The 24200-nt window shown below is 38.0% G+C and overlaps 1 protein-coding gene across 3 annotated transcripts; it reads left to right on the top strand.

Moving 5' to 3' along the window:
• The first annotated feature begins 283 nt into the window (after positions 1 to 283).
• hook3 (hook microtubule-tethering protein 3) lies at positions 284 to 24200 on the top strand. Of its 3 annotated transcripts, XM_046376044.1 has the most exons (25): positions 284 to 480; positions 6828 to 6913; positions 7149 to 7221; positions 7537 to 7587; positions 7794 to 7926; positions 8009 to 8076; positions 8330 to 8392; positions 8879 to 8962; positions 11416 to 11579; positions 11691 to 11831; positions 12542 to 12629; positions 12806 to 12919; positions 13063 to 13173; positions 13302 to 13386; positions 13487 to 13556; positions 15265 to 15405; positions 15694 to 15781; positions 17539 to 17573; positions 17747 to 17829; positions 17945 to 18045; positions 18175 to 18279; positions 18458 to 18529; positions 19104 to 19240; positions 19418 to 19829; positions 20696 to 24200. In XM_046376044.1, exons 1-24 carry the CDS (start codon positions 424 to 426, stop codon positions 19428 to 19430), a joined length of 2163 nt encoding a protein of 720 aa, XP_046232000.1. In that variant the 5' UTR covers positions 284 to 423; the 3' UTR covers positions 19431 to 19829; positions 20696 to 24200. The 3 variants fall into 3 exon arrangements, with proteins under 3 accessions (XP_046232000.1, XP_046231999.1, XP_046232001.1); XM_046376043.1 differs by lacking the exon at positions 19418 to 19829 and having other exon boundaries at positions 285 to 480; XM_046376045.1 differs by having other exon boundaries at positions 285 to 480; positions 19104 to 19829.

Raw genomic sequence — 24200 nt, 5'->3', positions numbered from 1 at the left:
TTTCTTTAGCAATTTTCCCAAAGCTAAGGCTAATTAAAACTGTCTAATAGAAGGTAGACGGGGGCCTGACAGAAGCCAGCAATATTGCTTCAGGTTCCTACAGCAGGTTAAGCCAGTGCTGCAAACAAATGTGTTTTTTTCTCTTTATTCCTCACATTTTAAGTTTAAGTTAAGTTTAAGTTATTCAAGCACCACAGGTTTTCTTTTCAGTAGTCCTGGGAATTTTCCTTTATATGCACCATAGACTCCGCCCACCCAGCCTTCCTCTGGCAGACCCCGGACAGGCGAGTCAGCGCACCAGACTATTGGCCGACGGATTGTTAGACACCCAGAGAGCGAGAGAGACACCGCCGGGAGTGCATGAACCCGACTATTAACTTCAAGCTCTGTTTACTACTCTTAGTCGGGCTACGTTAGATAACGATGAGTACATCAGAGTCCTTGGACCGAATGGAGCTCTGTGAAAGCCTATTGACATGGGTAAGTTGACAAATATGAAGTTTTTTGTCTTCTTTCCACTGATATACTGCTCTCCGGCGCCGGCGATGCTAGCTAGCATGCAGGGCTAATGCTAGCTCGATGAGCTGGCTGGGGTAACGTTAGCAGGCTAGAGGAAATTGACACGGGCTCACTTTGGTTACGTATGCAGGCCAGCTGTTTGCTGCTGATGTATTGCATGCTAGCCGCCAACAAACCCGACTACCCATTGAAGACTATGATTTTGGTTATAGCTTTGTGCAATCGGGTGTTTGGTTAGCTCACCCTAATGCTCGGTCTTATATTGCAGTGAGATCCAGCGGCAGACATTGGCCCTATTACGGTTCAACGCTTTTTTTAACATGGGTTTTCCTTTTGGTTGGGGATATACCGTTACAGTGTGTCGGTGCTTTAGTTCGGAATTCCTGTCATTGTTGTCAAGCGCATCATTATGCCCCTTCCCCATTCCCCCTTCTGATCAAAAATATCACATGCAGGCTAACTATCTTTCCGTGACTGGATTTGCAAGCTCTAAATCGTTCTTGTCTTTGACTAGCCTGAAAGCGATATATAAGCTACCAAGTGGAATCAAGACACCAGATTGTAGGATCACATGCATGTTTACGTTGTTGGAATGCAGCTATGTGGTTGGAAGTGAGGCCTCATAATTTTATTGTACGTCCAAAATGCCCAAGTGTTTTTCGTCCGATTGTCAGTTCTTTGGGTTCAACAGTTAATGTTTTAATCTGAGAAAAAATAAAACTGCTGACGTGACTATGACAGCCAAGCTGATAGACGTTCAGTGTTCCCATCGTACATCTTAAAAAATAAACTAAATCTAGGGATCTCTTAAAAGTAATGTAGGCTTTCAAATAGCAAAAAGGCAACAATCAATGGAAGTGAAGACATATTTATGAAGCTTAAGCTTGCATATCAAAGAATTGTCAGATGTATAAACAGGACTGTGAATGTGTTGGAAAGTGCACATACATACTTACATGTTTTCACAATACACCGCCAGCATAAATCTCAGTAGTTTATAGTGAAAACATGTATGTGGTTATTGCAGAGGTTGGTACACACAAGTGACCCTGCTTCTGCATGGTCATGTGCTTCCTTACATGTCTTTGAAATCAATTGGTTTCCCTGTTGTGAAATTGAGAAGTAGGCCTTTCCAAGTTTGTGTGGAACATCTAGGGGAAAAAAATGCATTTATTAAAATTAAAATAGTTAATCTTTGTCAAAAGTGGATATTTAAAATGATTGTTCAGTATGAAAGGCATTTGGCAAACTGGTAAATTCAGTTCACAGTTACAGTCTATGTGCATTCTGCATCTGTCACTTCTGCCTCTTGTTGTCATAGCTTATCTTATCTATGACAACTCAAAATGACCTTTCTTATAGTTCCTAGTAATGATGTGACTGGCTAACATTCCTCACATACCTGTTAACTGTGAAGTCACAACACTTACCTGTCACAAAGTGTGAGACTATGGCTACGTGCACACTAGTACATTTTCATTTTAAAATGGAGTTTTAGAACAAACACAAAAAAATTTAGACCCAGCCGAACATTTTAGCACAATTTTAGATATAATCTATGTACATACTAAGACACATATAACGCCCAACGCATGACCATTTACTGAGCTGCTACTGACATTTTGTACTCTTACTTCTCTTTACTCACTTACTCTCACTTTTATTTTTACTTTCTATTATACATCACTTGTACAGATAATTTTAATATTAAAAAGATAAAGCTGGTTGTATTAGAATGTTATCAATGCCAAATGCTTTATTCTTTCTTTTCCATCCCAGTATTTTCAAGGTCCTTTTTTGTCTTTCTAAATTATGCACACTTGATGATGTAATGTAATGTAACATCCCATATCTCCAATTAAAACTAGGAGACTTTTTCCCTCCTCTCTGAAACCTTGTGGAACATGCATTGCAAATAACAATCGTGTTGTTTTCCTCTGAAACTGTAAAGACGTTCACACCAACAATGACATGTTTGGCTCTCTGATCTACACTGCATGACTCTACCTGGATGCAGCACTTTGACGTCATGAGCGTGACAACAGCGTGCTACACTTGTTGTTTGTCCCTTTTTCTCTGTGTTTATTGGGGGTTAGCAAACCAGTTGAGCTCACATTTACTACTGATGCTTATAGATAGCATTCACATGTATGTGTCTCTGTTGAGATTTGAATTGTGTTTTATTAAGAACAAAATAACCCTTTCTCATTATTATATTATTACTGTACAGTACCTTTGTTGTTACCTTTGTTTAAGTTGTTTTTATGATTGATAGCTTTTGCGTGTTTCCCTTGTGCATAGTAGGGTTGTCGAGGAAAAAGAAAGCAGTTGTTGCATATGGATTACCTATTGTCTTTGTATCAAGATGGATATTCTAATTGTTGCTTATTCCCCTGATGTGTGTTTACCCGCATATTCAGATGACTGTGTTTGCTGTAATGTTACTCTGCAGTAGTTGCTTGAAGTTGCAAGATTGTTTTCCCTGCGGCGAATGATAATCCTGAATCTGTAATCAGCATTGCTCACTTCATTGTTGACATCTTCCTGGTGCTTGTTGTTATCATCTTTGATCATTTACCGATGTACGTATTTATTCAGTGACCTTTTCCTCTACCGGTACATTGTGCCAAAAAATCTGTTTTGTGTGCCTAGGGTAATTTTTTTTTGTTAGTATTGTATCAAACAACCTTAATTGTGAGTTCATGTGAATGCTCTTGCAGCCCATTTCAGTCCTGGCCATGTGGGCACTTTGATTGGGTCCTCTTCCATCTGTTTCCATAACGCCTAGGTGTGGATTTCCTTTTTTTGACCTTAGTCTGCCCAGTCTCTGTTTTGTATGCCAGTGCTTACTTTGTGTACCTATTTTCAACGGCAATATCGTATTAATTTTGTTGTAATTTTTTTGCTTTTGCTCTGTTTTGCTCTAATTGTTTTCAGTGATTCATGGAAAATGTTGTCATTACATTGGGTTTTGTTCATTTGGCTAAAAAAGCTTAGGGTATCATGGTAAATACTTCTTTTGGTGAAGCATTTTCTGTCCTTAGGGTCCATTGTATAGCCTTTTAAAGTTTCATACACTTTCAGACATTCTTATTTTTCTGTGTAGGTCTGAGTTGCGGTGGACATTTGGTGGACGATGGTGTGATCAAAGCAGGTTGACTGTTATCTGGTTAGACCATGAAACATGAGCAAATCTTGTTAAACTCGAGCCTCAGACTTCATCAGTTCAAGTTATGTTTTCTTTCTAGATTAATTAGTTTTCCGTTATTACATTGCTGCTCACACACAAATTGGGTACTAACAGGACCAAATATACTGTGCAGAGAAATAACATTATTACGCCACTACACTGTGGTGGACATCCACTACTCATAGATCTGTTACCTAACCGGTGTTGTGGGGTTTCAGTGACAGAACAAAAAGTTAAACATATACTCAAAAAATACTTGAAAGCAATTAACTTAAAGCGACAATAAGCGTCATTGCCAAGGCTGAAATGTAAGAATGATTATGCTAACATAAATAGATAGGTCTTTCAAGAACTTCCCATAGAGTTTAGATAAACATTTAATATAACATAAAACATTTATTTATTGATTCTTATACAGTCTAGATTGATATCCAAAAAATATTATTTTTACCATGATGTATGTTTTGGCTGATTTAATAACCAAAATGCAATAAGTCTCTGTATATGTGATGTTATGTTTGATTAGGATCCAAGGCATCAAGTGTGACACAATTAACCTTTAACAGCACAATATATGTGCCATTAGTTATTCAGAAAAGAGCTGGCAAAATGGGGCTTTACTGACCGATGGCTAGTGCCTGCACAGTGTCCCACACAGCAAAAGAAAAGCTGCTTGCCGGCTCTGCTTGATGGTGGCTTTTCAGGAGACATCACATGGGCATATGTTCTGCTGAAAGGCTTTGTAATCCAGTGGTATGTGTACTACAGGTTTTGTAGACCTAATGAGAACTCATTGCTGCTTGGGAACAATAGTTTTAGCTGTCAAGAAAAAGCTACAGAGTCCCATATAAGGGGATAAAGTACAGCCAGCAAAATGCAACAGATTTGTATGTGTTGGACAACAAGTATTTAGTACATTGAAGGTGACTAATATAGTGCTTCAACTCATATTACGTGTTAGTGAGCTCAGTCTGAAAGGTCAGTTTAATGCAGCATGTTTGACATCATCCATTCTAATGTGACCTCTCGTTTGCCATTATTATATGGTAATAGCATATGAACACAGGAAGTCAGTGTGGAACCCAGGACATGATAATGTTGCATCACAGGAAAGGGTGTTCTGTAGATAGATTGTTCTGTAGTGTTAAGTTTGCAGTCCAGTTAAGTTAACTAAGTAGAATGAACAATTTGTTACCGATCAGTTTTCTCTCACTGGTAGTTGTTATATAATCGGGGCTATTGTTTTGGTTCTTTATTGGCTCAGGGCCAGTGGTTGGCTTTAGCTACTATGTTTCTTACTGATACACATCTTATTGCAACTTCTTGCAACCTGAAAGTCCTTGGGCCAAGTTAAGCAGGTTTTCAGTGTTTCACCTCTCGCAGCAGCATTATGCCACTGATCGTTAGATCAATGATTGTAACAACAAGCACCGGCTTGATGTCAACAGTAACGCAAGCAGTACTGATTACACATTCAGGATTATCCTTCGACAGAGGGAAACAGTTGTGCAACTTCACATTATAATTGCACTGTAATGTTACAGCAAACATGATCATTTGACAAACAAGGAGACACATATCTGTGAAATAAACAACATTGACGTCATGAAGGTTATTTGGCAGTCATTGCAGTGTGAAAATAGACAAAAGTTTCAAGGATCATATTAAATCAAAAGTGTTCCACTTTATGACCAACTATATCCAGTGTAAAGTAAAACAGCACTTATAACCTTGTATAAATAATATTAAAAGCATGGAATTTATAAGATGGTTTTGTGAATGTTATTTTAAGTGTCATGTAGTCCTCAAGTCATGTTGAGTTTGTCCTTTGCAGCGTACAGTGTCGAGTGTCTTCTTGTTTACTGATATCTCTCTCTGCTAATAAATAGTATTGCGCGGCTTTTCTTTCTTTGACTTAATGAAATGCTGCACAGTGTGAAAGACTAAGGGCATTATTTATAGAGAATTAAAAATAATAAGTTGTTAAAGCATAGTGAATTCTCTTTTGCTTCGTTCTTGCATCATGTTTATTTTAAGAAAATGAGCTCTTCAGCCAGTTTCAAGTTTGATAAGACATCAAGTAAAATGACATGTTATTGCCAACTCAATGCCTGTAGCTGCTTTTTAAAGTGAAATATTTCCAGCAATTTGAAGTTTGAGCAGATTTTATGTTGGAAACCGGAGTTATTGCAGTTACTTCATATGGATCCAGGATAAATCCTTCATCAGGGATTTAACCAGTGTCCCTGGTTGATAGACAGTCTCTCCAACCATTTGGCCAGTCTATTGAATCTGTCATTTGCTGCCTTCTGCTCTTGGCAAATCTGTGACTGAAGGGTTGAGAGCTGCCACAAAATGAAAAGCGCCGCAGACGGAGCGATGTGTGTGCAGGATTTCAACCTCGTCATTTTCTTCCTGTCAGAATTTCTGCTCTCAATTTCCCCTCTTCCTTTGGCATGTACACTGAAAAATATTCACTACTGGCTGGGCAACAGACTTTCAGTCTGGGGAAAAAAACAGTGGTGTACAGAGGATAGAAAGAGAACAAAGACATGCCAAGTGAAGTCTGAAGAAAAAAAGATCAGATAAAGCGATAGAGGTGATGTAAGAGAAACTGAGCAATGATGACAAGCAAAGTTGAGAGAACGTTTGATAAAGCAGTGTGATTGTATTTATTATTTATAGCTGCTGTAGAAAGACACCATCAATGCAGAGACTTGAAGCCTTCTAGCTCAGCAGTATCTTTTAAGGAGAACATCGAAATATAGAAAAAGGTAGAAAATGGTGGTGGGAAAGTAAGAACCCATTAGAACATCAAAGTGAAAGTGAAACGGAAAAGCAATCATCAGTTCAATTTCAGTATAAACTCTGTATTTCACTGTTAATATAGCATTCAGCTGGTCACCCAGAACCCATACAAAACATCAAGTTACACACATTTGAGCTGCTGAAACGTTGGGAGGAGAACCTGTTGTAGCTTATCATGTTAAATGTTTCTTGAATGTTGCTAAGAGATTATATTGCCTGAGCCCTCAAATAAACTGGCAACTTGGTGTAATTGCATACTTTTATACTACACCCAGTGCTTATGGTGTGTGTTTGCGTGTCTGTCTTTTAGATCCAGACATTTGGAGTGGAGGCGCCATGCAAGACAGTGGAAGACTTGACGAGTGGCATCGTCATGGCCCAAGTTCTGCAGAAAATGTAAGTTTTTACCCTCCAGTTTTTTGTTATCAGCTCCAGTTTAATGCATCAGTACTTTAAATATAACTCTCAATAAAACAGAAACATAATAAAACATTTAGTAGGACTGTCACTTCATCTATAAGAAAAAAAAAATCTGCCCATGCTGTCTGTGCCTTGCCTCTTCACAAGAGCACACAGAAAAAAGATAACACTTGTTAATCCCTATTTTCTCCTGTGTTTCTGAATTTTCTAGAGATGTTGTATATTTCAATGACGCTTGGATCAGTAGAATAAAACCAGAGGTTGGCGACAACTGGAGGCTAAAGGTGAGTATCAGTTATTGTTTGTTTCTGCATGCTTTAGGATTTGTTAGGCCAGTTTCTTTTTTCTCTATTAACTACATGACAGCAGATCTTTCCAACTCCAAAAATGTTGGTATGAATGTTGATCCATTACCGTTATGTTACATTTTAAAATATAGAATTACTTGATATTGGTTAAGTGTACATTAGTAATTTGTAACTTCATCTTTGAAACGTAGATTATTTAAACTTTGCTCAAGTGTAGCCTGTGTTTGATTGTGTGAATTGATTTTTCTGGTATTCGGAGGATTCCTCTACATAAGCGCTTTCTTGTTTCAGATCAGCAATCTGAAGAAAATTCTGAAAGGCATCCTCGACTATAACCAGGAGGCAAGAACACTCTATTGCATTCATTTTGAAGTAAAAAAAAAAATAAAACTTGATCAGTACCCACCATCCATTTTACATCAATAGTTGTGACGGCCTTCTCGATTTTTAAATAATTTAAGAATGGAGAAGGCCATAATAATTCAGATTCATATAATGAAGTAGTTCGATCATTAAAAAAAAATCAAACACCTTTTGTCCCTTTATAGATCCTAGGCCAGCATATCAACGATTTCACATTACCCGATGTTAACCTCATTGGAGAACATTCTGACGCAGCAGAGCTCGGCAGGATGCTACAGCTTATATTGGGCTGTGCTGTCAACTGTGAACAGAAACAAGGTGCATATCCCATACACGCTTTGCATTAATAACTGACTCAGAAGCTGGAATTTAACCCTACTTCTTTCTCTGTGTTCTCTAGAATACATCCAGACCATAATGATGATGGAGGAGTCAGTGCAGCACGTTGTCATGACAGCCATCCAAGAAGTGAGCTATAAATCTATTTAGACCTCTGTCAAATTAACTGCAGATACTGAATGATTAGTAATAAGAATAATGTGGGGTTGGTCAGGTGTAGATTAGTAACAGAAACAGGTCGTCAGTGGGATCCTGTGGGAGTGGGCAGATGTTGAATTGACACAAAAGTGCTGTTTGTCATCACTGAGCCAACGTCAAACAAGCATTGGTGGTGACTACACTTGTGCTTCAACCCTTAACCTGATTGTCTGTGTTTCTTTAGCTGATGAGTAAGGAGACTCCAGTGACGGGAGGAAATGACTCATACGTGGATCTGGACAGACAGGTACAGAGGCTTTGTAGAAGCTCACTGTGGTGCCTCTTAATGCATGTTTGAAATCTTAAAGTGTTACCACTTTTACCACACAGTCACTAAACTTGACTTTTGAGGTACAATATTGAACGTTCACGTGCTAAACTCACCCTCCAGTTTCCGGATTTCCCACTGAAACCGCAACATCCATGTTATTGCATACAAAGCTACACTATAAAACATCCTGTCTCACTCTCTTCCTTTTTGGCCACAGACATGTAAAACAGCTGGATCTGTGTAACAACTAGCTTCAGCAGAAGGGCTGTCATACTGGGTCATCATTACTGTGTACAAAGTGCCTTAAAAACATATCATGGTATTTTTTGGAAATTATGTTTATTTAGGCCATGCCTTGATGTAAATGAGTTTCTTTAGTCTCATCCAAGTGGACAAAAAATTGTGTGGAAATTAAATTAAATCTGCCTGGTATTTATTTATTTATGTTGTTTCTGTTCTCAGCTTAAGAAGACAGCAGAGGAACTGAATGATGCTTTGGCAAGCAAGGAAGAGATCTCCCAAAGGTGTCGTGAGCTTGACATGCAGGTTGGTCATATGCTGTCAGAACCACAATGTTTTAGGCTATTTAACTGCTGATTTTGAACATCATGGCACAGTGTCCTACTCCTATCACATGTATTAATAACCAAACCTGAAAAACATAACTCCACCAGTGCATCTGGTGAGGTTTTATATGTCATTTTTTTGAAATTATACTTATTGTTATTGTTGTTATTATGAAGAAAGTTTGTGAATAATTAACGTTGAAGTGGATAATATTATTATTTTTGTACATTTATTACCACAGGACTGTCTATGTATTCATAGCACTGAAAGTGTTAAAAAGAAATTCGTCAAATATCACTATGTTGATTGTCAGGCATTAAGAGTTTCCCTTGAGCACCAATACTTGTGCATGCAATTTGGAACTGAAATTAATCAGAAAAATCAAAATAGAATTCACTTTGTTTTGTTTGTTTGTTTTATTTTTACCTTATAAGACACAACAACATACCGTCAATAAATGAGTTTGTCTTATGTACAGCAATTATATAGTTTGCAGTAATGTAGCTGTTAATTAGGTTGAATATATTTAAACAGAAAAATAAGATGGTATAAATAAGTAGTATTCTCATATTCACCCAATTAAATGTTTTGTTCTTACTTTTTCTGCTATATTTTGCAACTCTTTTACTATCTAACTGATTGTGTCATACTGCATACTTTTCGAGCTATTTTTTGGTTGCACTTTAAAAGCAGCTCCCTTTTATGCACAAGTTCACTGTAATTATATGGTATCAAACCAAATGCTGCTGATGGCCCTTTCCTATGCTTACTTATTTCCCTGTCAGTTTGTAACATTAAAACTTTTGGAAAAAGAATGTAACCCACTTTTTATATCTACCTTCATAGCAGTTGATCATATTTTTTCACATGTAACGTACTGCTTATGACACAGTTAGTGCAGAAGAAACGGAGCTGTTATTTAAAGGGTGGCCTGCTCTCCTGTTGTGTGTCCTCTTATTTCCTGACTATTCCAATACTGTATGCCTTGCTTTAAAGGCCCTCCATGTCCAAGAGGAGCGTGATAGACTGAGGTTAGAGTTTAATGAGCTAGAAGAGAGGGTAAATTCAAACTTTATTTTTCTTTCTGTCTCTTTTTTCCATCCATGGTGTGTGGTGTGTCTGAAAGTCCTGGATTTTTTCAGTCTGCTTGCACCAGCATCCCCTTTGGAATCCAGAGTCCCCTTCTCCTACATATGCGTGCATGTGTGTGTACACGTTAGTGCACAACTGTTTGTGCACACGTATACACATGGTCCTCTTAGGGCACACCAGCCACAGCTGCAGTTTTGTCTGGGCGTGTCATTTGTCACCCCTTCACTAATTACCCCTCTGCCTTTTTACCTTGGTGTGGTTTATGCTTTCCCACAGCAACAGTAGATAAGAGGAAAAACTTGGCTTTTGGAACCAGGAAGGAGTTATTTCTTGGTGAAATATATGAATATATCTCAAATATTTACACAAACTTAAGATTATTTATACACTATACTGACTGGTTGAAAAAAATGCATATTAGGAACCTTGTCATTAAAAAGACTCCAGTCTGCTTGTATAACTTCTCACAAGTATACCTGTACCTGCTAAATACCTGTAGGAAGCCCTTTTCTGGTTCTGTGAATGAAACAGCTGAGTCCTGATCCCATTTCCCTCTTTTTGTGCTGTCCTGATCATGTCTTTGACATATTCAGTTTTGTGGATGTCCCATGTGCCAGTGTAGGCTCAAAGAAAAGTAACTTTCCCAGAAAACTCAGAAAAACCCAATGACATTTATTTCAAAGTCCCAAAATAAATAAATAGCGTGTTCATGTCATGTAATTGAAATATTTTATATTTATTCCTAAAAAATTAAGATTTAGAAAATAATATGGTCAGTTCTTATATTTTATGACATGCAGCAGACTTTGTAATTAGTAATGTGGCACATAAAAAGGCTTCTGCTTTGCTTTGTGTGCAGTTTGATACCCTGTCTATGATTCTGATTAGGCAACATCAAACCATATGTAGCCCTCTTTGCGAAGATGGGGTTTGTTGGTTTGCCTTGTTGACGTGTTTTTGGTGTGTGCTTGCTTTATTACCAAAATCAATGCTGCAGTGATTAATAGATTGAATGCTGTAAAGAAAATATTACATGTACAAGTAGCTTGAGAGATATACAATAATATGGATGTTTTTCCAATGACATTCCGTTCTAAATTGTTTGCCATCTCTTTCTCTTTTCTCCCTTTCTCAACATCCCTCTCGACAACTGTTCCATCCTCCATACCATCCCTGTTTTCCCTCTGTTTTTTCTCATTTCCTGTTATCCAAATCTCTATCTTCTCCCCCCTCTTCTGATCCCATGTGTCTCACTATTGACACCCTTTCATCCTGCTCCTTCCTCTTTTGGCATTTCTGTTTTTTGCCCCCCCCTTTTTTCGGTATTTTCCTTCTCACAGGTGGCAGCCCTGCAAGAGGAGAAGAGCAGTTTGCTAGCAGAAAACCAGGTCCTGATGGAGAGACTTAACCAGTCTGACTCCATAGAGGATATAAACAGCCCTGCTGGACGCAGACACCTTCAGCTTCAGACACAACTTGAGCAGCTGCAGGAGGAAACCTTCAGGTGCTTAGCTGCAAGAGGGAGAGAGATATTGTCACATAAAAAGCGGGAGTTCAGTTGTTGTCAAAAATCCTCAAATTTGAAAGATGATTATTGTGGTTAATTCTGTCTTAGGTTGGAGGCCTCAAAAGATGACTACCGGATCCGTTGTGAAGAGCTTGAAAAAGAACTCCTGGATGTAAAGTCACAGAATGAAGAGCTTGTCTCTCTGGCTGATGAAGCCCAGTCTCTCAAGGATGAGATGGATGTCCTCAGGTTAGGCGTGGAAGCAAAATCATGGCTCTGACATTCCCTCAGTAAAGCAAACTAAACCCTAATCAAGAAAAGAGATTCTGTTCATTGTTTGTAAAAGTCATTCCATTCAATCATTGTCTCACAGATCATGTTTATTATGTGTTCATTTATACTTTATTTTATTTTTTTTTTATAAAAGCTTTGATGGTTTAAAGTATAAGAGTCTAGCCAGCTCAGTCTTTCTTGCCAAGCATGTGAACATTTACAAGGAATTTGATTATGCATTTTGTTTGTCTCAGTGAAGATACATACTAATAGACACGCAGCAGTAGTCTACCACATGCTCATCGGTACTGCTGTAAGAGAGCTATGATCCTTGTTGCTTTGGCTAATGAGGCTCTCTCTCAGGTGATAATTTTATTTTTTTATAATCCATGACAGACTACATCAAATTTATCAAAATTAAGTATTGGCAGCAGCTTGCTAAACCAAAATTAAAGGTATCAGTGATTTGAAAAGAAATAGGTTTTGCACCAAGGACCTGATGGAAGTGAAAATGAGTCAAAAAACAGGAGGTGACACAAGACAAATAACATATAGTCGACCCATTATCCTGTTATTTCAGACTTGTGTTGTTACAGGTGTGCTGCTGCACAAACAGAGTTTTAGTAAAGCTTTCCATCCTCCTTTTCCGAATATAGCATAACACGAACCTGTTTTTTCTCTTCCAGGCATTCTTCAGACAAAGTGTCAAAGCTGGAGGGCACAGTGGAACACTACAAGAAGAAATTAGAGGACATGGGACTCCTCAGGAGACAGGTACACAGTCACCCAGACAACAGATGATGGTATCAACTTAACCTTGTGAGGACTTCTGCTGAATTTAAACAGGACCATGAGTGTCCATTTGTTTGTTTTGTGTTAGTCAAACAACTGACAATATTTATATGTTAAACAGCACAATTGAAACCTACATTTCTGTTGCAATATTCTAGAATAAGCTTATGGAGGAGAAGAACACAGTGTTAATGCAGACCAACATCGGTTTGGAAGAAGAGCTACGAAAAGCGAATGCTGCCAAGAGCCAACTGGAGACATACAAGAGACAGGTACCTCACTAAAAGTCATTTTGACTATCACATGCAATAATCATTACATACATGGAGGGCAGTGTATGTGTAACCCTCACACACGTGGTTATGTGTATTTTTAGAGAAAATGTTTTGTCATTACCCTCCCTTTGTCTGTTCAGGTGGTTGAACTTCAGAACAGACTGTCAGAAGAATCCAAAAAGGCCGACAAGATGGAGTTTGAGTACAAACGTGTCAAAGAGAAAGTTGACTCTCTGCAAAAGGAAAAGGATGTATGTACAGTTTAGTTCATTAACATAAGAACTGCTACATTAAGATAGAATAAACCAACGGTATTCTTTTTACTCCACAAAAAGACCAATATACATTTTTGCATAAGTCCATTTCTCTCCCTCTATAGCGTATGCGGACAGAGAGAGACTCTCTGAAGGAGACTATTGAGGAGCTCCATTGCGTCCAAGCCCAGGAGGGACAGCTTACATCAGGTAAAATGATCAAAAGCCATCTTATTTATTTATTTTTTTAGCCATACTTGGTCAAGCCAGAATAATTTCCTGCAGTAACGGTGCCATCTTTTTGTTTCAGGTTTGTTCCCATTGGCCAGCAACGACGGTTCTGATTCACTGGCTGCTGAGATCACCACCCCAGAGATTAGGTATGATTTTGAACCCAATGTTTTCTTGTTTCACTTTAGTTATTTGAAAAAAAGAGAATGTAGTGACAAAGAGCTGTTTATGGGGAACAAATATCAGATCATGTAATATATTTATGTATCTTGGTTTGGAAATTAATGTAAACATTAGGGAGGCATCAAACATGTTTGAGAGGTGCTTTACAATGACAGGCAAGCAGTTGAATTCTCTGCTGACGTGTGTGTGTGGCATGTCTGTGATGCTGGTGTGGACTTTGCAGCCAGATGGCGTTTCTGTCATCTTCCTCTCTCTCCCATTGCTGTGTTAAAGCCTAAAAAGAGCTGTCCCTGTAGTGAGTTATGTAATAGTTGCGAGTTACATCAGCCGAGTTGCTGCTTTCCAAGAGGGCTGGGTTTTCTGACGTGCTTTACAAACCAAGAAAAATGTGGATGTGATTTATTTATGTTGATTTTAATCCTCTAAAAGGTACAAATCTAAAGAAAACTTATTTGAGTTAACCCACTCCAGACTATTCTCTAGTGGTAGAGTAATGAAAAGCTTTTCTACTGTACCCCGAGGTTATGTCATATCCTGCAAGCATTTGAAAATGGAAGTAAGATGTTGCAATAGTGATGTTTCCTGTGAAGCATCTAAAGAGAAGAACTAGCTCATAACTGGGTGTCTTAGTTATTCACTCTCATTCCTGTCTGTTGGTTGTCAGTTCAGCATCTAACAGTGATTGTTGAGTACTGAAATTCTTTTTGCCAGATTCAACCTGTAGCTTTTATGAGCAACATCTGGAATTGATTTGTGCCTGCCACTTTTCTTTCAAATATAAAACAGCTAGAACAACAGCTGGAGATGTAGTTCTTCTTTGGATCTGCTGCAGAGTAAGAATCAAAGCTCCACCATAAGAAATATGATCATGTTGGTGTAATATTGTATAAGTATTATTGGCACCTCTTCTCTGGTCTTACTTTGCGATCTCTGGCATAACCTTTCCTGTCCAGCAACTGTGAATTGGCCTGGAAACATTTAGTGAGTTCTCCCATTGGAAAGTAGTCAGCAGCCACACCCTGAAAAAACACAGACTGAGACAGACTATGCTCAACACTGTCAAACATCACATCCAGTCTTATCTGTTAAGTAGATAGTTTGAAGTGGGAAGCCTGAGTGTTATGTATGTTCTGCTCAGTCTCACTCTACAGTATGACAAAGCTCTCTGTCTGTCTTCCTGTACAACATTTCTGTGTTCAGTCCTGCTTTTTAGTTCCATTTGATTGTAACCCCTTGGCTCTTCAGCATGCACAATATATAGATTTAGATGCCTCTAGATGTTGCTAAAGAATGGTGTATTTACAAACTGTTTGCAGCTTTTAGTCATTGCAGTATTTTTTATAAAGATATCAATCCGGCACTAAACTTGCAGATTGTGGTGAATCCATATTTATGATGAAGATATGTGCAACTTCATCCACAAAAAAACTGATGCATCTTGACTTATGCGTTTCCTCTAAAAATACACTTATGTAACTAAAAATGTGTTTGTTGTTGGTGATCTCTGTTATCTTTAGTCATGATAATGAAATGAATTAATGATGTAATGTGGTAAATGTTGTGTAGGGTTGTTGAGTCCCTATACAACCGTTATTGGTTTATTCCAGCTGTATATAATTAGTTACCAGTTTTATTAGAAATTAACACTTTCTTCTGTCCAATGTGTTTTTACAGAGAACATTTGATTCGTCTTCAGCACGAGAACAAGATGTTGAAGCTGGCCCAGGAGGGATCAGACAATGAGAAGATTGCACTTTTGCAGAGTCTACTGGAGGATGCCAACAGAAGGAAAAATGAACTTGAGACAGAGAACAGGTCTGCAAAAAGCACAGAACTGTGTGGAATTAACAGCAACTTGTACTTGTATGAGGAAAAACACTCTTCCTCATCTGTGCTCCTCTGTGTTCAGTATCGTGTGGAAAGATTGTGTTTCCTTCTGTTGGAATGGGGATCAATCTTCCATTTATTTCCCCACAAAGATTTCCTTTGTCTATACTAACCTTTCAGTCAGTGACCTGCCCCTATGTTGTTTTATCTGCCAGTGTGTGCATTTTGCTCATTGCTGTGATCTTGTCAAACTGGCCTTTTGTGCTTTTTATCTAGGCTAATCAATCAGCGTCTGATGGAGGAACAGAGTCAGGTGGAGGAGCTACAGAAGTCTCTTCAAGAACAGGGTTCCAAAGCGGATGATGTGAGTAATGAAATGTTTGGTCCAGCACTGCAAGTGTATAACTGGTACCAGTTGAAATGTTGGCAACAACCACACAGAGTCAAATTCTTATTATACTAATTTGGTAAATAAATATGTTCGACAAAGCTGTAGTACAGCGCTCCTTCCAAAGGCTCAGGCTTTTGATATTTCATTTTAACACAAGTGACTTGTGAAAGCAAAACAGCAAAATGAGTTAACAGTTTTACACATATCACATTTGTATGTGTGTGTACATGCTTGACCCATTGCATAGAGAACAAATCATTTTTGATCTCCTTTAGTTGTGACTAACTCCACCTAACAATAAGTATTCCTAACACAACTTGTTTTTCCATTTGTATGTCCTTTCTCATTGTTTCCACATTGTTTCTGTCTATAGCGTTGATAGCATCAGATCAGACCGTGATATAATGAGCAGCACAAATTTGTTGGAGATATTCCATGACATACTGGGAGCATTTTCATTTTCTCTGTTTTCCGTCTCCTTCGAACTAGTCTTTAGTAGAGAACAACTGGTTAGGAAGAAGAGCTTTTGGAGCATCTCCCAAGAAGGTTTATGTGTGAGAGAGAGCTTGCATGTTTGACGCCATCTTTCATGAGCTGCTGTGTTTCTCCACCATGTGATTAACCACAGTAATAACCAGTTTAAAATACTAAACAATCCTGTCCGTCTGTGTAGCTTTTGCATGCCATCACCAACATTCTATACGTTTCTTCTTATTATTATTTTAATCATCTGTTTTTTCACTCGAGATGACCAGAACATGTTGTTTTCGGGATTTTATAATAATGTAATGTGATAAAGTTTATAAAAAGTACACTTAAGCTAAGACAGTGCACAAGAGGTAGAATTGTCAGTACAGTTTCAGTCATTTACGTTAGGAGCTAGTGTGTCACCTTCACAGATTATCACACGGATGTAAAATCATCCACATTTGGCAGGTCTATGATTCTTGCCAATCAATAAAATATTTGTGCATTTTCTTTTCAAATAATGCTCCCACAATCAGACTATAGTAAGTATAACTTTGTCATTTATGACAAATTTCTTGAATCTTCTAAACTTTCACTGTTTGCTTTAGTCTTTGACTTCCTGAAACAAATGTGTAACAACTCAGAATGTAATAAAGTGACACATTTTGCAAACTGTACATCATACATCTTTAGAGAATAAAATAAGAACTACAAAATACAGTATATTTTCTTTGCGAGTAGAATTATAATCTGTCCAGAATTACCTCAGGAAGGATTTTTATGCCATTATTACACTGAGTTGATGCACAAAAGTAAAGAGAAACTTTTTCCTAGCAATGTGTTGGGACATTTTCCTAGTAGAATCAGAGAGGCATCTTTAATTCTTCATTCAGCCCTTTGCCATCCTCTACATGTAGATTTTCCCTTCCTGTGGTCACCCAACATTCCTTGCTCCTTGATGTTGTTTGATGCTGCCTACATATATGAAAAAAATGAAAAAAGGAATTACAACCTTTCTCTAATTCTAAAAATATAAGTATTAGAAACATTAATTCTCTATTGGTTGCCTGACAGACCTGACAGATTTTGCAGTTCACTATTCCATACTGGTAACCCCTTCCAAACATTATTGGTTCTACACCTCCCTCTGTTGGATAAGAAGGGAAATACAACTGTGATGTTGACTGAGTGTTTCTAGTTTGTAGTTTATGTAGGGGGTATGGGTTGTAATAATGTTACAATATATCCTTTGTCTTTTTCAGTCTTCCATTCTGAAGAAGAAATACGAGGAGCACATGTAAGTTATGTACAGACCTTGAAGTATGTTTTTTTTCTTTTCTGTGTCAGGCTGACATTAAACTCGATGTAAAACGACAGCGTGATTTAGTCTTGCATTACTGCAATGAATTTTAGGTAAAGCTGGACCTAAAACGATCACTTTTGATGTTGATATTTTGTGTTCTTCCTCAGGGAGAAACTACGAGAGTTAAACAATGAGTTACTGAAGAAAAATTCCTTCATTGACGAAATGGAGCTTAAACACAACACCTGCTGTGAGTTTGGACCTCTGTTGAATTCTGAGTGTTGACCTGTTAACCTCCATCCTCTCTTTTCATCTGTTCTTATTATTTTTAACAAATATGTGTGTGTGTGTGTGTCACCCCTCAGCCCAACGAGTGGACGAGCTTGAAGAGGCTTTGAAAAAGAAAGATGAGGACATGAAACTGATGGAGGAGAGATATAAGAAATACCTGGAAAAAGCCAAGAGCGTGAGTACATTTTTCTACCAAAGTTCAGGTGATCTTTCTTGTGCAAGGTGTACTGTAATCACTGATGCTTGTTATAGGTGTGGGTCATCAAGAAAATGTAGATGATGTGATTGAATGTGTCCTCTCCAGGTGATTCGAACCCTGGACCCCAAGCAGAACCAGGGTTCAGGTCCAGAGGTCCAGGCCCTGAAGAACCAGCTGCAGGAAAAGGAGAGGATGTTGCACTCATTGGAGGTAATTAAGTATTAGATGGCAAATTAGTTGGGTGTACCAGTTGCCTTATGGATAACTACTGACAGGAGAAGGAAGCCTCTTGAAGTGTGCAAAAACTCTTTTGGATGACAGTGTATTATAACTTAAAAAGCACTTGGCATTGCTTAATTTTTTGTGGCTTGATGTTTCCTCCAAACAGAAAGAGATGGACAAGACAAAAGGCCAGAGAGATTATGAGGAGAAACTGATTGTGTCAGCCTGGTACAATATGGTAAGAAGGACCTGCAGCCTGACATTGTGAGCCCAGTCACAGATGTCAGATGCCGGAGTAAAGCTACTCAAGTCATCATATACAAAATCCTTAATATCAAAGTAACCAATTAAAAAAAGATAAATTAATTAACAATAATTAATACAGAAAATAATTGTTGGATTAATTTATGTTAAAAATATTTGTTAGCTGTAACCATAAAGTAATGCAGACTTTTTTTTGCCAGTCACAAGTCATTCATGAAGGTATTTTAACCACTAGAGGGCAGCATATGCCTTTCTATAAGCTTAACAGTCAACATTTGCTCTGTTACACATTTGATCAATAGCTAGTGTTAACATTCATGAGTTGTTAAATTGGCGCTAATATTTTGTTCAAGCTAATTTGCTTTCTCATGCATCAAGATTAGTTGGCTGACGGTAGCTGATTCTGCGGTGACTCTCTCACTCTGTGTTAAAACAGTTTAGTGTTCTGGCTCATACTGTGCTATTGGGTCTCTGTGTACTAACTGACATATTATACTGACAGTGACCATTAAGAACAATGATAATACTCCCTCTGCATCTTTTCTCAGGGTATGTCTTTGCAGAAGAAGGCGGCTGAGGACAGACTTGCCAACACCGGCTCCGGTCAGTCCTTCTTGGCCCGGCAGAGACAAGCCACCAGCGCACGCCGCTCCTATCCAGGCCATGTCCAGCCAGCTACCGCAAGGTAGATGGCTGCAGGGCAGAAAAATACTGCAACAAACTACCTTAACAAATCCCTTGAACTTTCATACAGTAGATGTGCCTTTTTTTTAAGGCACTCTATTTCCATTCATTTCTAATGGACGTTCTTGTTTCCCTGCATTCTGCCTATTGATTTTCTTTTGTTTTTCTTCTTGGTCAGATCCATGAGGTAGAGATACCAGGCAAGGCTGCCCAAACCACTTTTTTTCCAACTAAGCAGATTTTACCCTTACCTGTGATGCCAGGCTTTTACCCTTTTCACTCTCCAGCACATTTGATAGGGTCTGATTAATCACCCCAGACACCCTCTCTTCTTCCCTGTGAACCACTGACTTTAATCAGCCTGTACTCTGTGGCAGATGTTTGCCAGGCAGGTGACCTGGACCCCAAGGCAAAGAAGAATACACACCCTCTTCACAAGTTACTGTCATTTTTGTTTAGAGGAACCTCTTTGTCTGCTAATGCAGTATTTATGCACATCTCTACCTGTGATAGCATTTGAAGTTCAGCTTGTTTTTTGACCAGAGTTGTTGGATTTACAGTTTTAACTCTTAAGCTGTAGCTTTCAGCAGGTAACAGAAAGTTTCATTTACATGTGTTCATGTTTAATGTTTTGTGAATTTAGATCAATTGTCAGCAACAAATACAGTGAGACATAGGAAGATGTACAGACAGCACATGCATATCTTCCATTTGCTTGCTAAATGGTCTGAAGATCTCTAATAGGACAATATGATTTGGAAAAAAACAGCAATAATTGTGAGTGAAAAATAATTTTCCCCTAAGAAAATAAGCAAAGTAGCTACATCGGTTGTTGTATCTGTTTCAAATGTTAAGGTCCACAGGTAGATGACGCAAAGATCAGTGTGCTCCATAACATTTTGGACTGGTTTTCATTATCTGTCATCGATCAAACTAGGGAAGGCATCAGTTCAGTTTCACTCCGACCAGCATTTACCCGGTTGTCTCAGACAACATCTCATGTGCCATTGTGATAAATTTAAATGCATGGGCCACAGTATTTGGTCAATATTATCCTTGCAACACTGCAGGCTTCCCTCCCCACACCACAGATTTGCTTACTGACTCATTTGGTTATCATAGTTTTAAAAAAAAAAAAAAAAAAAAAGTTTTCAAGGATTGTTTAAAGGGATTTTGAAAAATACAACACAGTTGCTTATGCCACTTAAAATAGGAATATTAAGCTTATTATGTTTGTTGCAGATGTTAAAGTCCTCAGCTTAACTAATTTTTTCTTCAATTCTGTTTACATTTTCCTTGTTTTTAAGGCACATCATGACTGATCTCTTATTAACATGATGTACTTTTAGAAGCCTTCACATTAACTCTGTTCTGTATGTGTTCACATTAAGGCCAGAATTTCAGGCTAACAGACCTCGCAGTCTCACCGTTGTTTCTCTTTCTCCTCCCCCAACAGCAATGTCACTGCATGACTGACACACCAATGAACTGGCCAAGCCTGGTGTGGCCTGGCCCGGCCTGTCTTTGGCCAACAGTTGGCCAGGCTGAGGCACACGATGCATGAACTACCTGCCTGCCTACTTTTTGCATGACTTTGCATTGACTCGAGCCTGCGAATAACCAGCACAGCAGCGGCAGCAGCATGAGCACTAACAACCCTCTGCAGTGTCATGCGTTGTAACCTCCAGATAAGCCTGAGGAGGGATGGGGTCAGGAAAGCAAACCTTCACCCTTCTGCTCCCAATTAAACTCCTTTCTACCCCTCCAGTTCCCTATTCCTCATGTTCTCCTGTTCTTTGTTATGCACTCCATTGCCCTGTTTCCCTCCCCTTCCCTGTTCTCAGTCTTCATGGACATGCCTGCTTGTGCTTCCACACCACATCAAGTCTGTTACAATTCAACCTGTTACAAATACCTAGGATGGAGGCAGAATATTGCAGTACATACTCAAGCAGTTTGTCTGTTAATAAGCCTTTTTATGTAATCCTTGCGTGTATTTTTTTCATTTGCTTGCTTCTTCAGGATACCTCAGTGACATAATTTCACCTATCTGTTTCTATCGACATGGTTGGAGGGGAGTTTGCATCAGTGTGAGAGAAATATTTGAGAGGTGTAACTTGCTTAGTCTGCATAACAAAAAAAGCAGTCGGCTCCCCTGTAAACTTTTAAGTATTTATCTCCTGCAGTGGTTCTGCCCAGCCTCTCTAAACATGTGGCTAGATGGCATCTGTAGAAGTGGTTTTATCTCAAGTATTAGTGAGTACAACATGTTTTGGACTAAATAATAAAGCCTATGGGGTATTACTGTGTTGCCCTGTAGGCATTTGGACAGTTTGCGGTCTGAGCATAGGATGGCAAAATAACTTCTTTTTTTTTTTTTTTTTTTTTAATGAATAACATTGTTACAGATATGCTTTTATTTACGATAAAAGCCCCCATTAAGCCTATTTGCAATTTTTGTTCAGCTTGAATTAAATGTGTGTTTAGTGTCTTATTTTCCATAAAATGCACATTTGATAGAATTTTTATATAGTGTCTCTTATGTTGGCTGTAGTGTTATTTGTCTAAGTAGCGAATAACCCATCATCTAATTGAGCCAAAAACAATTTGATTGATTCACCTCAAAAAGTATTGGAAAAGTAAGTATATGAACTTGTTCATTAGCTCATGTAGGCTAATGCACTGCATTTGGTTGGATTCAAAGGGCCAGCCGTTTTAAAATGAAGAAAGGGAAACTGTTCGGTAATATCTAAAGATCCTGTTGTTCACAGGTCAAACATTCATTCAATATATATTCGAAGTTTACACCACACAGTTTATAGTAATCCTGCATGTATTTCACAGTATTTCAGTGTTTTGCTAGTACACCTTCATACATGATAGTATCAGTAACAGGGAAACTTAAGTTGGTGTTACTGTTACATATTGTACATATTGTGTAGCTTTTTAAATAAATTTGTTATTTAAATTTTATTTCCAGAGCTTATTAATATTGTATTAACACAATGGGTGAGAAAGACTAAAAGAAAAACCTAAACCCAAGGGTATATGCATTCTATAGGCATAAGTGCATATATTTTTCTAAGGAGAGAGAGAGATGGTTGAATCCTCCAATTTAGTGCCTTTATTTTAAAAAAATAAGACTGGCTGGTCTTAAACCTTATAGCAGCGAGGCATGCCGTCTTTTAAGACCAGTCTTATTGTGTTATTTGAAAAGAGAAAAAAAATTAGATGAGTTTTAATCTCATTCACGTGAAAAAAAATTGACAAAAATTAGTATTGTTGAGATTAATTAGGCTTAATGAGGGCTTTTTTGTTTTTAAACTATTTTATTCATAAATGTTATATTGTGTAACCTTGGTTTAATTCATGCCGTGCATTTTTATCTTAATGGCTTATTTATTCTTTTGCCGCTTGTACAGCAGTGTTGTTACTTTTTTTTATTAATAGTATTATTATATCACCACTTATACTGTTACAATTGATGTTAAGAATTCATACGACATCAAAATACTGTTAAATACGTGTCTTATGCAAGAATAGGCGGAGATGGTTTTGAAACAGCGTAGCAGTTGTTTCCATGTAATGACAGTGGTGTCTCAGATCAGTGTAAAATGGGGAAAACTCATGGATTAACCTCCTGTCTTTTCAGGACTGGGAGTTTTTTAGAAAGTGACTTTGCTAAGAAAGTGGTCATGTTTGAAAATGAATATTTTCTCATTGACAAAAAAAGCACATTTTACACTGTTAATTCACTGAATATTTGGTGAATTTATGGTTACTCTGCAATTGATCATATTTCCAGTGTTTTAGTGATACCAACAAAGGCTGGTATTGCGTGTGGGGGGAAAAGGCTCATTAGATGTTGCTTATGCAAATCTTATTGCATTAAAATGAAGTTAGCGCATGAGTTGGGTTAAGTTGGCGAAATAACGATAAATCAGATTCTACAGAAGTGGGTGGAGAAAAAACAAACTTTTGCAGTATATTTGCAAAAGTAAAGAGATGCCATGTTCTGTCCAGTTATCTTCTTGTCCTCTCAACATCTGTGCTTTATAAACCATCGACCGTCAGTTTGAGCTGTAAGCTATAGTATACAGAACTCTTTTAGCCGTCCATCTCCATCGGTCTTTGGTTTGGTGAGAAATCTGTATATAATGGAATGCATCCACATTGTGGTTGACCCGTTTAAATGTATATCAGGGACATTGGGGATACATTATTGTTATTTAATGTCACCATTCATGCCCCATCTAGTCAGCCACTGTATTTTGTTGCTCCATTTTACTGGCAAATAATGAGATACTGGCAGAAAGATTGTCACAGGTATTATCTCAGTAATCAAACCAGAGGGACTGTTTTTCAGAAGCTAGCTAGCCAAGTACAAACCTTATTAATGCTAATTTCTCATCAAAAAATTAGTCGACACCTGGATGTGTTGTCCGAGCTATAACCCTAAACCTTTCCTTAATTTTTATGAACAATTTACTGATTGAGTATTGCAGTAATTTTCACAAAATGTGGTGTATTACATACCCAAGCTAAAATGAGCCCACTGTTCCCTAGTGACTCCTAACAGCACTGTGGGCCAGTCAAAGTGTGTTAAAGAGATGAAATAAACAACATGGCTGTTAACAGGTCAGCATTTATCACTACACATGCAGTGTTCGCTGTATTTTTTTACTCATTGGCAAACTTCTTTACATATTCAAGTAGCAAATAACCTTCCATTTGCCAAGTTTTATATTGCTTGTATAGAAACATACTATGTACATTCTTTATGTCACAGTGGTAGAGGAGATGTCTGGCCATTTGAAAGTGAGAAAAATAAAACTCATGTCTACTTAGATGGATTTCATAGAGGCCCAGCATCTGTCCGATGAAGACCTCTTGATGAAAATGTGCTTCCTACACTGCAAAACTTGGAAATGACATTGTAAATAAAGCTTGTATAAAACAGG

This window comes from Scatophagus argus, chromosome 20, assembly GCF_020382885.2.
Source record: "Scatophagus argus isolate fScaArg1 chromosome 20, fScaArg1.pri, whole genome shotgun sequence".
Lineage (NCBI taxonomy): Eukaryota > Metazoa > Chordata > Actinopteri > Scatophagidae > Scatophagus > Scatophagus argus.
Note: the sequence above shows the minus strand (reverse complement) of the source record. Positions and strands in the feature narration are given on the sequence as shown.

Coding starts and splice junctions, on each gene's coding strand:
- hook3 (XM_046376043.1), top strand. CDS start 424: ATGAGTACATCAGAGTCCTTGGACCGAATGGAGCTCTGTGAAAGCCTA. Junction 12,630..12,805: donor TGGGACTCCTCAGGAGACAG/GTACACAGTCAC, acceptor GCAATATTCTAG/AATAAGCTTATGGAGGAGAA. Junction 13,174..13,301: donor CTCTGCAAAAGGAAAAGGAT/GTATGTACAGTT, acceptor CTCCCTCTATAG/CGTATGCGGACAGAGAGAGA.